Source organism: Vicugna pacos, chromosome 29, assembly GCF_048564905.1.
Source record: "Vicugna pacos chromosome 29, VicPac4, whole genome shotgun sequence".
NCBI lineage: Eukaryota > Metazoa > Chordata > Mammalia > Artiodactyla > Camelidae > Vicugna > Vicugna pacos.
This window is the reverse complement of record NC_133015.1, coordinates 18,496,295-18,510,982: the sequence shown is the minus strand read 5'-3', so window position 1 is coordinate 18,510,982 and position 14,688 is coordinate 18,496,295. Positions and strand designations below refer to the sequence as shown.

General features: G+C 38.9%; 1 protein-coding gene across 2 annotated transcripts in view; it reads right to left on the bottom strand.

Annotated features, from left to right (window-relative positions):
* The window catches only part of CYP7B1 (cytochrome P450 family 7 subfamily B member 1), a 152,817-nt gene continuing 138,129 nt past the window's right edge, over nt 1–14,688 (bottom strand). For both annotated transcript variants that reach the window (XM_031692178.2, XM_072951899.1), the window contains exons 5-6: nt 13,186–13,361; nt 1–5,634 (exon numbers count right to left, since the gene is read on the bottom strand). In XM_031692178.2, the coding sequence (XP_031548038.1) occupies nt 5,347–5,634; nt 13,186–13,361 (464 nt within the window). In that variant the 3' untranslated portion in view covers nt 1–5,346. The remainder of the gene's footprint in view (nt 5,635–13,185; nt 13,362–14,688) is intronic.

Sequence of the window (14,688 nt, the reverse complement as noted above, 5' to 3'; positions counted from 1 at the left end):
TGCTTTAAAAGTTGATTTATTGGCTTGTGGTAAATTAAAAAAAAATTAAACTGGCTTACAAAGCACTTGTATGTCACCTAAGATCTTTTCAAGATAATTTGCTTCCTCATAAATCCACATATATACCATTTTAAAATCAAAAGATAATATTAAACAAATATTCAGGACAACAGATTTTTTATAAATACACAGCACTCATCTGCCTAAAAAACATTTCACAATGTAAGTATTGCCAAATTAGTTCCTTTCTAAAATTGTGCAGTAGAGATTTTCACAAATTAATCTTATTCAGGAAAATATAAAAAAGTAAACATTTAAGCAAAAAAGTTCAAATATCAATGATCGCTGATTTAGATTAACACTATGAAGTAGAGTAAGTAATAATTGCTTTTGAGAAATGCTAAAGAGTTTTATGTGATCGCTCATCGTAATTTAAAATAATGCTACAGGGAATGTAGTCTTGGCTTGCTAACTTTTTCTTAATTGAGTATGTGCATATGAATACCTAATAATGCAGTTCAAGCAAATAATGGTTGGCAATATTGGCCAATTTAATAGGTTAAAAACAGTGTACATTCTAAGGGCATATAATTCTCATTTGATAATTATTGAAAATATTTTATACTAAGATCAAAACCTAGATAATTTTTGTGCTTTGAGTTTTGAGATTGGATTTTAAGATTCAGTGGTTAAATTAGAAGAATTAGCTTATAGGAAATGCTACCCAAATTATTTTTTATGGGAAAATAGAAGTAATCATGCAAATTTTGAGTACAGAATCTCCTTTGTTTTAGACTTGTGACCCAAAATTTAATGATAAAATGGAGAAAATATAGTGAAGTGTACCAGGAAAGCCAAAATAAGGCAGATTAAAGTTCTCAAAGAGGTTGCTTATCGGCACATCTTGTTTAGTGATAAATAGCTTTTTTCTTAATACCTTCAGAGCATTCAGTTTTTGCTAATTGAATGCTTCTTTACTGTTGGTCATTGATATAAAATAATATTTTTAATTATTCATTTTCTTTAATTTGACATTTAGAGGAGGCTGTAAAAATGAAAAGATGGGTTTTTACTAAATGTAAAATATTATTTAAAAAGTACTGAAGCCTCAATGACTGTATTTGGTCTTGGTTATTTTTACCATATAACTATGTTGTATGTTTTATTATATGTAATTATGCTGATAGTAATTTTTCATCACAGAACACTAATTCGGAAGGAGTAAAGGAAGGTTAGTTAGAACTAGTGATAAATCAGAATTTTAGAATAGTTTTAAGGAGATGAACTTACTATAACTACGTTTATAATATATTAGTTGGCTATGAATTGTTTTCTCTAATAGACTGTGTGTTCTTGAAGAAGCATAATCTAATGCATAGCATCATATCTAGGATAGAGGAAATGCTCAATAAATGTTTGATTGAATAAATGCACAATGAATTAACTAATGACAAAAAATCATTCCTTTTAACGAATACATAAGAACAGATTTAAAAAAGCACAACATTGTCAAAGTATCTCTTTTACAATTCTGCGTTTGTATATTGCATCACACTTTCCAAGATTAGTTCACACATCTTACTGTGTTCAGTCCACATAATGAAGCCTGATGTTAAAAAGGCCTTGTTATTTTTATTTTGCAAATACAGAAACTGAAGCACGGAGAGGCAAAGTGACTTGATGATAACAGACCAGTTATGTCATAACTAAAGTCTATGTCTGTTAACTTAGTTCTCTGTGACATTTATCCTATTCATAAACTCTTTAATTTCCAGATGTAAGCCTGTCACAAGACTCTCTTGTTTTGGTTCTACTATCCATTTCTTTTATATAATATTTTACATAATATTTCCATTCTCAATTCCTTTCACTTCTAATTATAAATTAAGCAGGTACTAGAATGGAATGATTCTCTATGCTCCTTCTGCTGAGCATCACAAAGGTTACTACTGAGACGAGTTTAAGAATCTGGAGGTTTACACTTCAGGCAATAAGGTGGACTAGATGTCCTAGTACAAAAGGAATGGGCTACACTTTGTGGAAGGCATGAGATAAAGCTTAGGGCCCAAGCTGTGTGTGTGTGTGTGTGTGTGTGTGTGTGTGTGTGTGTGTGTGTGTGTGTGTGTAATCCAAGGCCTCTGCACAAAGCCAAGACTTGTTGAGGCAACATCTGCAGTAAGTGACCTAGAAAGAAACCTTGCTCCACAGACAGGGACTGTGGGTGTACTTGCCTGTCTCAGCCTTGGCTTTGGGTAAAGGGGAGAAAACCCCAGAAAGTCTCTCCTGCCTATTCCTCATCATAGGGTTGCAGTCTGGCTAAACCACACCACGCGTGTCGTTTCCAATCACCTCTCAAAATACTCAAGTTGAAAATCCGAAGTGACCTGAGTTTGATCAGGAACATCAGCAGTCGGACAAAAGCAAACACAAATTCTTTCTGAAGGTGTAAGCTTTAAACTCAGGTCTTAAAAAATTTTCCAAAGATAAAATTCCAAGGAACATGGGCCCAGTAAACAAGCCATCCTGAGGAAGAGTTAAAACAAAAAAACAAAAAACCCCAAAAAGCTACAGAATCAGACCCACAAAATGCTGATGACTTGGAAATACCAGATACAGAAAATAAAATACGTTTCTTAATATATTTAAAGAAATGAAAAAGATATTGAATGTATGATGAAGGAACAAGATGTTATCAAAAATGACCAGACAGATAGGAAGAACCAAAGAGAATTCTCAAACTGAAAATGTAATCAAATTTAGCAGACTCAGTGGCATTGAACATCTAAAAGCTGACAAGTTGACAGGTGGTGCCCCAACTCAAATCAACACTGGAGACCATATAGAAGGGAGAGGGTGGTAAGGATCTGAGGATGGAACACAAAAATCTAGAACATCTCAGAGAATGAAGGCTATCATGAACTAAGAGTGAGTGAGTGTGTGTGTGTGTGTGTGTGTGTGTGTGTGTGTATGGTGGGGACGTTGAGGACAGGGTTTGCATCAATCCAGGGTGGAGGATGGATGCATACAGCGGTGGGAGGATGGGTAGGGGTTAGAGTTTTTAGGTTCTGCTTTGGCATCTCCCCGAAATTAACCATCTCGCCAACACAGTTTCCATCACTGGGTGAACAGAGCATTAAAACATGGCAAGTACACATTATGGAATCCTATATAGCAGTAAGAAGCAATAGATTTCATATATATAAAAAGCAATATGGATATATCTTTAAAAATATAGAGCTTAGCAAAAACGTTAAGAAGAACATGATGTATAGAAAATACATTAACATAAATTAACAACATATGCACCCAAGGTAATATTATATGTTTTATAAAAACACATACAAACAAAAAGATACACACCAAGCACATTAGAATATCTGCCTATGATGGGGAAGGGTATAATGGTAGCGATTTGGGCTAAAACAGAACGCGTGAATAAAGCCAGAAAGGCCTTGTCTGGATCAATTATAATTGTGTACCATGAGCTAAGGGGGTATAAGAAATGTGATCACTCAGTCATATAAACCTGAGGTTAAAATAGAAAGAAGGAAGAAACAAACTCAGTAGATGAGGTAAAGAACAGAATAAACTTGGAGGGAGATCTAAAGATCCAAAGAAATCACCCAGAATGTAAATTAGAGATAGAAAATATGAGGAGAAAAGGTCAAACAACATGGGGTACAGGGGGAGAGGATCTAACGCAGAGCCTGAGAGAGGACATATTCAAAGAGAAGATGGCTGTGAATATCCCACACCTGATGAAAGACACGTTCTCAGTCAGACTCAAGAAGCACCAGGAAATGCAAGCATGATAAACAGAAACCAAGCGCATCAGAGACAAAGGGAGCACGTTAAAGCAGCGGAAAGAGGCAGACAATCTACTGAATAATTAAACCGAATGAAGGCTACCCTCTTGGTAAGAACAAGGGCAGCCTTAAGACCATGAGATGTCTTCAAAGTGCCGCGAGGAAATAACTGTCAGTCTAGACGTGTGTACCTAGCCAGAGCACCTTTCAGGAACCCGGGCGAAAATGAAAACATCTCCATTCCAGCGAAAACAAAGTTTAGACCAGTAGGGCTTCCCGAAGGCACACTTAAAGCATGTACTTCAGGAAGGAGAAAATAAATGCTAGGAAACCTATTTAGTTCTTAAGTATGGGTAAGTATTTTATAATGCTATTTTAAAAATCAATTTCCTTTTTGAAAACAATAGTGCATTTCTGAAATACTAGAAGTTCCTATAAATGCAGTGTGAATTAACTGGGTGCAATCACCTGCTCTGCCTGTTTATACACAGCATCAGCATTTAGCCCAGATGCCAGACAATCTGATATTAGAAATCTTTGAACCATCCCCACAATGCTTCATTATGGCATATGGAATTATACCGTAGTACGTAACATTGCCATTCAAATAATGCGAATAAACTCCAAGTCCAAGAGGTGAGGTGTCAAGAACAAATACAGGTACCTAGTTTCTCAGTTGATATAAATGGAAGCATTTAGGAAAGTTAATTGCAATACTGGCATAAAGCTTAGAGTTTACACTAGAGTCCAATGCTATAATCAATCCTATAATGATTTCAGCATTCACTCCTACAATAAACCTAACACTAATGCCGAGGGCAATTGCTGAATATATAATAGGTTTTTGTGTGTTCTTATACTGATAAATCTCACCAGTATCTAACTTGAACATGAGTGGCCTTATATAACAAGAAATTTTGTTCCATTGAGCCACAGTATACAAAGTAATAAAGAACATTTATGGATGATTAAATATTGAAGTGAAGTTGAAGCATTTAATCTACTGCAAAACTCATTTAACGCAAACGTACCCTGGCAATATAGATATTATTGATATTACACTTGAAGGGAACATTTTCATCCAGTGTGTCTCATGGAAATTTAATTTCCTTCTCTGAGAACTTGGAATTTGTTAGACTCGTGTTCATTTCCAGAACAAATTTCTATTAGTACATAAAGTGTATTTTTACATATTAGAGGAGAATTTGTGACTTAAAAAAATCCCAGTGTCAAACCTACTGCTGTGGAGGCATATTTACTATGACAGCCCCCAGATCTCAATACGTAGAAACTTAAAAAATTTATTTAGAATTTATCATTATGTTGATTTTCATGTCCATTCTCATGCCACCATCCTGGTTTTTTTATGATGCGTTTTGTGACCAAGTACAAACTGGATTGATCTCAGATCAAATAGAAATTGGTGCTTTTTAAACAAACAAACAAACAAAAGCAATTACATTTGAAGAAATTTAAAGCAAATAAATGAGCTAAACACAGTTAGGTTAGTTTTGATAGATTTCTTTTCCTTTTAGCTTCTTTAAGATTTTACTTTGTACCTAAATGAAACATCACAATCTGGATACGGAACACCAAGCAAAATGCGGCTGAAGTTCAGTGCTGCAGGCTTATCACTAATTATTTCTAAATCAAAATAAGTTAAAAGTATAACCAACAACTGCTTTATTTCAACTAACGCCAAAAATCGGCCTGGGCATTTGCTGATTCCGAATCCAAATGGGATGACGTAATGCTTCAGCTTTTTCCCTCTTTTATAAAAGGTGGTTTTCTTCTTACCATCTTCTATAAAACGATCAAACCTAAACTCCTACAAAAAGGAAGAAAGAAAAAAGAGTGTTAAAACAAAAAATCTGCATGAAATAGTTTGAGTTCAGGTTCACAAAGTTGCCGGGTTTCCCCTGCCCCATCGTAACAGGCTCCTTTTAACCCAGCAAACGCCAAGAAGTAAAACTTGACTAAATGCAAATCATGCATGAACTTTCAAAACACTCAAGTACTATTAGAAAATTACGTCTCCAGTATTAAACTGAAATCCAGACTTTCCTACATGACTTCCTTCCCACTTCTCTCCTACACTGAGTTTCCTAAGTCTAGAGGCAGTATCTCCGTTTTTGTTCTTTAAGATGGGTCCTGATTTACAGGCACTTGAAATACCAGTGTTGGGTTGGAGGGAAGGGCTCCCGCACTGCCACCATTGTCACTGTGGACGGTGACTCTGACTGGCCACAGGAGCTGCCTAACTGAGGATTCCTAGTGTTCACTTCTCTATCCCTTCTCAGTCATCTACTGATGGATGAGTTTAGGATTCAGTGCTTATGTTGGGATGAAATAGATATAAAATAGTAAGATTCACGTTGCGCACAACAGAGAAACTAAAGCACAGTATCGGTCTTGCTTGTTTTTTGACGTCGTTCTGACTCTCCAACAACGGTTCTATTAGAATGAGTGCTCTTTGGGCTAACTCTGTTTCTGATACATTTCCATAAATAAGTTATAATACTCATTACAGAAAATTATGGGACTGGTATATCGAGGGTGTTTGGTCCGCCATCTTAATTTACTCTCACTTGAGTTTCTGAGAGGAGACTGAGTGACCTTATTTCAGCCCATGGTGAATTAAACCATTGATTAGATTAATGCACGTGGCAGGCATAACAATGACCAAGTCTTTCCTGTACGTGGTGCTCATTAGCATTAGATCTGCTCAGCACACAACTTTGATACGCACTATGAAGGCGAAAACACTTAGGTTATAGCAAAAGCCCTGCGATATATGAACAGATTCTGACTCCATCACAGATGACCTACTTTTCTCACTCAATGCCAGTATTCATGTGAGTGAAGTCACTCCCTTTAAAAGTACTGGTTTTATCTTCATGTACCTAGGATACTGATTTTGATAAATATTCAAGTTTAGAAAACACAACTTACTTAGCTTCTATTCACCCCATCTTCAAACTTGCAAGTTGATGAAATCATAATGGCAAAATCAATCTGCATCAGGACACAAGAGTACCTCCCAGAGGCAGTTCTGGGATGTGTCTGAAAAGGCTCTCACCAGTGCTAACCTCCTTGTAGCACAAACAAGCACACACTCCGCGGACACCCATTTTGTCACTGGAGATAGAATTACTATACAGTACTCTCTCCCAGTCAGTCTTTTTCCATTATTGGGGTCCAGGCCTGCTTGCCTAAGTTCAGGACTGCTGTTTCCTCTTTCTCAGTGACCGATCAGAGGAGACCAGAGGTCTTCCCAAGAGCTCCTTGCCTGAGCCAAAGTTTATGTCAATTTTGCCATGAAGTTATGAGTTATTTGGAAAAGCTCTCACTGCAGTCAGCCCCATTGTTTAAGCCAGAACGTGCAAAAGGAAAGCTTAGCTTGGGTTGTGACTTCATAGAATGCTGTTATCATAAATAAGCCAAAACACTGTCATGGTTCTTCTGCTCTTCTTTGTGAAAGTGCATACACATCTAGAAAGCCATTGTGATCAACAAATAATGCCTAAGTGCTCCCCAACCCCTGCTACCTGCAGGCAGTGTTACACTCAACGCCCTCAAACTTCTAGCCAATCAGTAACGTCCATCCTCTTGTTTTCCATCACCTTCCATTCAATGACCTCATAACAGAATCATAGAAATGCCTATTTAGTTGTTTACATTATGAAATAAGAAAGAGGAAGGCCAACCTCTTTTGCTCTGTGACTACCATCAAGCTCAAAGGGATTATGGGCATAAATATCTTTTTGAGTTAAAATTTATTTTGTTTGTTTTCCATTGTAGGGACATGGAGAACCCAAGCAGAAGCCAATATTAGGAAGGGCTTGTGGCAGCTGCTAGGAATATAGTCTGATTTTAGCCCAAAAGAGAAAGGGTATAATGGTCTTACCCTGGAGATTTGGGGGTCACAGTGACACAGAACGTAAAGTTAGGGTGCTCAAGAGACACAGGTTGACTTGGAACAACTTAAATACAGGATGTGTCATGCTGACTTCAACTCTTTGCAGGAACCATAACAGCCTGGCGCTTCACAATTTAAAGGGGTACATTAAATGCAATATTATTCGATGGATGAGAGTAGAGAAATGATAAGAGAAAAGTGTAAGACACTGACATCCCCCGTTGCTCCTCTAATGATAGTTGTGGTTGACTCCTCAGCAGCCTTTCTTCTGTATGAGATTTGTCGAGGACATCATGGTAAACACCTTGCCCAGGCCTCTGACTAATTTAGGATTGGACATGTGAAGCAATCTCATCTGCGTTACAGGCGAAAAGTCTGTGGCAACATCTGGGAAAAGCGTCCTTCTTACAAACAAAGAAAAACAAAATGCGGTGGTTCATCACCGTTCCGCTGGCGCCGGTTACAGGTGACTACGATGCCGACAAGGCGGCAGCTATCCTGTCACCAAGCCGAAGACAGAGCTCATCCACAGGAAATGGCAGAGCTGAGAAATCCCAGGAGACGGGAGTTGTCACACTGTCTTATTTATCTCTGTATTTTCAAAGCCCTCACCCGAGTGCTGTGCACATAGTAGAGGGTCCCTATGTGTTTGTTGAATAAATACATGACAATAAAGTATATTTTAAAAGCAATCTTCAAGCTTTTGAAGAAAACAGAGATATTGAAGGGGTAAATAAAGATGTAGGGAATGAAAAGTAGATGAATATTCAGACAGAAAATGTTTACAAATAGAAAATGGTATGATATTTAGCACTAGAAATAAAGATTGGGTAGATGGTACAATTTCCTGGATAGAAAAGAATTCTGGGTACGAGTGACTGAGGAACACTGCATAACACCCTAATCTCTGCTCTCCAAATTTTATGTTTAGTTCAGTTCAACAGATGTTCCCCAGCCCTTCTGTATGTGAAGCATTGAACTTAAAAAGGCATAAAACGTGGTCTTGCTGGGGTAGGTGACACAGAATATGATCAGACCTTGGACTCACTCAATTCATCATTTTTGGTATGGGAATCTAAGTAAGACAAAAGTTAGGATTTCCTAGAAATAAAAACTGTCACTGTTTCAAATGGGTGACTAGGGGCTGCACTGTTGCCCCCAGTTTACAGTCAGTCTTTCTGGGAGCAAGATGACTAAGTACAGAAGCTCCTTTTCCATCTCCGTGGCATAGGTTCCAATCAGCAGTGTGCTGTAGCCACTTGGGACCACCTAGAGAGAATATATACATCTCTTTCCAACACCGTGTTCAGGGTCTTCACACTGGTAACATGAAATCAGCCAGGGTGAAAGTATTCACACCATGACAAATGACAAAGTTGGGGCTTTTCAGAGTGTTGGTTTATCAGCACACTGAGGTTCCAACATGGTAGGTATGAAGTGCCAATTTACTGGTGTGGCAGGAACCCTCTGAACATGGAGCATCTGGCTATGAAAAAACAGCCGTGTGATCAGAACAAGCCCCTAAATTGTGAGCTCTTGAGGACAGGCGTCTTTTTTAATATCCATGTTACCTGTTATACCCATGGAAGTGCTTCCAGGATAGTAGATGCTCCTTATTCATTTGTTTCCTTGATGTGTGCTCATGGCGCAATGTTCCAACTTGAGGGGCAGACAAAAAATTATTGAGAGTATCTCCACATTCATCATAACTAGTGTGATCTAAGAACAGTGACGATCCTCAAAAGAATATTGATACAACAATTTTTTTAGTGATTAAAATTTTTTCAAGGGCTTTCAAACTCATTTATCACTTTATAATCCCTACGCCTCTGAGAAGCAGACAGAACAGGCTTGTATGAGGTCAAATCAGGCTTTCAACTTCAGAGCTTTTGCAGGGGGTGGGGTGTACCCCAATGGCTTTGCAATTACTTTGTTGTTTCCCTGAGTCCTCACTTGAGGAGGCTACAAGGTTATGGTAACACATTACCATCTTAAATGGTGGCTCTTTCTTCCCTACCCCTCAGCCTCCCTCTATAGCTTAGCACCTCCAACCAAGAGATTTGGGCTTCTCCATAGTTCTGGTTTTAGATGTTGCATTTTGGCAGAAAAGTAGTCATCACCCCTTACTGATGACCTGCGAGCCAGTGGCTAGAATTCTGGCTGACAATTGATACAAATTTGAGGAAGCTTCAGGAAATTTAAAAAAGCTATCCATTCCCAGTTAATTAAGAGATTATCTAGACTTTCTCAAGTAGCATTCTGACAGATAAAGAGAGAGAAAGGAAGAACTGGGAAGGGATGTTTCCTTTGCTCTGTCCCATTGTTTCAAATTTCACTTGCCAGTGTGTTTTCCCACATCCCCAAGTACCACCCAAGTAAGGAACCGATATTCAGGAAAAGAGTAATTCTTAACACAGGTTACACTTTGGTAGGTTATAGGTCCAATAAGAGCCCCCAATTTTTTTTTTTGTCTAGCTCACATTGTGTTTTAAATTTAATTTTTCAAACATTTAAAAAGTCTATGTTTCACCCAGAAATCTGTTTTTGACGTTTAAAAAAGGTAATAAAAATGACTGTGCCACATCAGGTTGATGCGCTCGTAAGAACTCAGGGTTGGTTTGGAAGTAGTCAAATGGTCTCACTTAGATGCCTCCTGGGCTGTCCCTTCACCATGGTTCGTACCACTCCCAACAATATTGTATTTAGACACAAGCCACTTCATCTACTGGGTCTAATTCGGCCCAGTACATATCTGTGGTGATTTAACTAAAGTGTATTTTCATTTTCAGTACATCCACCCATCACAACAACCCCCCTCTATTCAGCCTCCAGGATACCCTCTTGTGTGCCAGGCACTGAGAATTCAGAGAAAGTGATAACAGGGTCTCTCTCCTTCTGGAACTTACAGCGTTTGGGAGCACAGGCAAACAAGTAATTGCAAAATGCTGCGTGGGATGCCCTAGAACAAAGGTACACACAGGCCACAGAGTGAGGAGTGGCCAGCGCTCTGAGGAACGAGGTGGGAATTAGAGACATTGTCAAAAAGAGATAGTTAAGGGAGACTCCTGTAGATTAATCTGGAGACTCTTGGTGGACAAGTAAGGAGGGACATTCCACAACAGAGAGCTCTGTGAAGGACGATCACGGCCTGTGTTTGGAATGTAATATCCTAGAGTGTCTTCGGCTTGAACATCCTGAAACCATGCCTCACCGGGTCGGGTAACCCATGTTCTGCTAAGATTCCTCAGTCTCCACGTCCTCCTAGAGCAACTACACTTGTGTGTGGAGTTAGTCTTCCCATGATTTTGGCCTAGTAGCTAGGCCTGTTTTCTGCCTCTACGGCTGGATCTTCTCGTTCAAGATGTGTAGGGTACGAAAGACAGGCAGTGAGGAATATGAGCCTCCAATGAGGCTTCTGGGACAGTGCTGTCAGTGACAGATGGCCAAGGGCAGAATTTTCCCGAGTCGTCTTCTCTTCTTAATTGTTAGTGTATGATCGTTTTCAGATGGGCACCTGCTCCATGAGCAGCTACAGTACCTACTTCTCGCCATCCTACATTGTTGAGAAAAGGAATTAACCTACAAGCCTGAGAGTGGTGAATGCTCAGTAAATGTTTACAGAATGAATTACATAAGACTTTGCCAAATCATATGGAAATGGATCTGAACTATACCATTTTTTTTTTCTGTGCCAATAACTATCAGCATAACACAACCAATTTCAAGAAAACAGTACCACGGCAAAAAATTAGCTAGTTGATTTTAACACTAGTCAGGCATAATTGGCTAATGTCAAGTCTAGTAAATAATAGAGACTGCTCGTCAACTTTTTAGAGCTACCCTAATGATGCTAAATCAGTATTCACAATATTGCAATTTTGTTCTTCCTACGGATTTAGTATGAGGCAAATCCTTTTGACTACTATTAAGATTGGCTGATTTATTATGCAATGTTTGGGCACTGCTATTTAGTATTTCACAGAAAAAAAGCTATAGATCTGCACATTTTCAATGTTTAACTTTGCTATTTAAATTCCTAGAAGTCTAACTGATGGTCTTTTCCATCATGGGGTCAGGTTCAGGGGCTGAAAATAGGAGGAGCCCAAAGACCACAACAACAGTGGTGACTTGCTAAACATTCATTATTTGTTGACAACTTTAATGTCCGTTTTACTATTGTGACATGAATAGTAAACATAATGACTAGTGGAATAATCATATGATGAAAATACTAAGCAGAAACGAAATTAAAAATTGTAGCTAGAAATAAAACTATTTTTTAAATTTTAAAATATTTTTCAAATATTAGCTATTTATTTATTTATTGAGTACCTTATTTATGTGTCGAATTTTTTTTTATATTTACAAATGTGGAGGTAAAGCTTGTTGCCTGCAAAATGTTCATTCACAACTATCACCCTACTTATGATTTGCTATCATTATTCACATAATGCCTCTCCTGAAACACATAGAAACTATACATACATTCTCCCGTCACTTAAAAAATTTTGCCTTTGCTGATGAAATAATGCAAATTATCTCATTGTTTTTGAAGTCTGTTCTTTTCTTATTAATTTCCAAAATTCAACAATATTTTCATCTAGCCTGACTGCAAAAACATCTTAGAAACTGGGTTTAAAAGTGGTTCAGCTATGAACCGCTCAAAAAAGAGCACAGAAGTTTCCCTTTGAAAAATGGCATCTTATGTACAAAAACCACTGCAGCAAGAACATGACTTCGTGAGAAGCACGGGCAGAATATGACTGCATTCAATTTGCATGCAGGTGGTGAGCCTCGGAAGTGGTATTAAGGGATGAGCCAGGGTGGATTAATTTCCAGTCTTTGATATTCATTAACTCCAGCTTCAGAAAAAAAATACAAGGAGATGACACAATTACCCTCAGAGCTTCACCCGTGAGCGGCGGCTTTACAATCTCAAGTTCATAATGCCATCCTAATTGATCAAGAAGGGGCACGTACCCTTAGTAAGAGGTGAAAAAGTAGAGGGCTTAACCATGGCAATGATGGTGTCGGACTCTGGGAGAGTTAACTCCTCTCTGGAAACACTTAGCAAAATAGTCATCATTATTTATTCTCTGAGCCACCTGTCAAGAGCTAGCCCTCCATGGCTTTTAATAATTCTCTGCCAAGTGAAACCCAATTTTGGCCAAAAGTGAATAGTCTCCACAGGTGTATCAATGTTCATTTCATTTGAAGAAACTGGTTCAGTCTTACCACTGTATTTCTATTTATAGATCATGAAGCCCTTGAAAGAGAGACCCTTAAGGAAATACTTCAGCAAATTGGAACATTTCCCCATTGGAAGGCAAAACAGGAGTCCTCAGGTTCTCTCAAATCCTTTCTGGAACAAGGTGGCGAAAGGAAGAGAGAGAGATCACGGGAAAAGGAGTGAGCGTGCCATCCTGAGGAGGGAGCAGTACCGGCTGGATGGTTCTTTACCTCTGGGGCTTCAAAGACTTCAGGGTCGTAGTGTAGGGCGGGAGGAAAGATGCCCACGAAGTCTCCCTTTCGCAGACGGTAGTCCTGGGTCTCTAGATGTAGTGTCAAGTCCTCTTGAACAGAACGGAAGATGCCTGAAATCGTGCATAGCCGTAGGGCCTCGAGAATGGTGCTTTCTGGAGGAAACAGGAAAGTAACGTTATATTAAAACATGACTGCTCCTGAAAAGTGCTCTCAATTTGTCAGTAAAGCTCATGACCAACAGCTTTTATTGACAGCTTTTTATCTGATCTTCCCAATCAGATCCACTGAGCACCAAGAGGGGACCAATGGGGGCTCTGGATGGGAGACAGAGAAGGGGAGAGGATGAGACAGAAGGCGGGTAAGGCACACCCAGTCCCCCAAGCTTCGGGCATTTCACAGTCATTTCAACAGCGCTGTACTTGGCCAGAAAGTCATTCATCAGGAATTTTGTAGGAAAGAATGATCTGCGAGAGAGGAAGGCTGTGCTGGAAAGAAAAACTGTATCCCACTTAAAGTACACCACTGGTACACCAACCTTCAGAACAGTGATGACTTCAAAGACAGGCACAGGAATTTGACAACCACTTAGGCAGTTAATAGTAAAGTAATTGTAGTAGTGCTTTCTGAGACAGCTTAACACTTAATTTCTTTTATGTTAGCTGTAAATAAAATGTGAGTCAGCATTTCCTGGAAAAATTTCAAAGGGAAAATTATTTCATAGGATTTGGAAGAAAACCATATTTCCCTCCAGCATCCAGGGAAAGTAACAGCCACCATCATAACCTGGAAGATTCCAGAAGCCGAATGTCCTTGCTTTCCCAGTGGCCTTCACCTTTTGCTCCTAGCACGACAGATTTTATGGCTAATTTCCGGCAATTTATCCTGGCAGTTTGAGGAGGAATTCCTTTGGGAATAATATGCATAATTTGCATAAATCACTCTGATAGCATGCATAGCAGCATGTAGCTCCTGTCTAGGTCTGCATCTCTGCCTTCATAATCAAAACTGACTATGTTTTCACCAGCGTGAATGGGTCCTAGTATCAAAAGCTTGATTCTTTCTAATCAGTAATGTGAAAAAGAGCCCCAAATTGAGTATTTTTTCCCCTTCACATGGTAATAAATGGTTGTGTTTATGGCTTGCAGTTTAGAATCACACACACACACACACACACACAGAGTGCCCAGGTTCTTAGCTGAATGCAAAGCTCTCAAACGTAAAATACCCAATTATTAGATTATAGAAGCAGGCTGGTTAGTGAGGGCTTGCATCCATCCAAAAATACAAATAAATGCTATTTCCTGAACACTGAGATCTACGCACACCTCGCACGGGGGTATCAAGTAGCTTTGGGGACCTTCTCCCGGGAGCTTTTTCCCTAAGCATGCATTTGTCTAAAGAAATGAGGCTGCGGTCAGCTCTGTGTGGCCAGTGTGGTGATTCAATGTGACGTACAGTGAGGCTGTGCATATTCTTTTG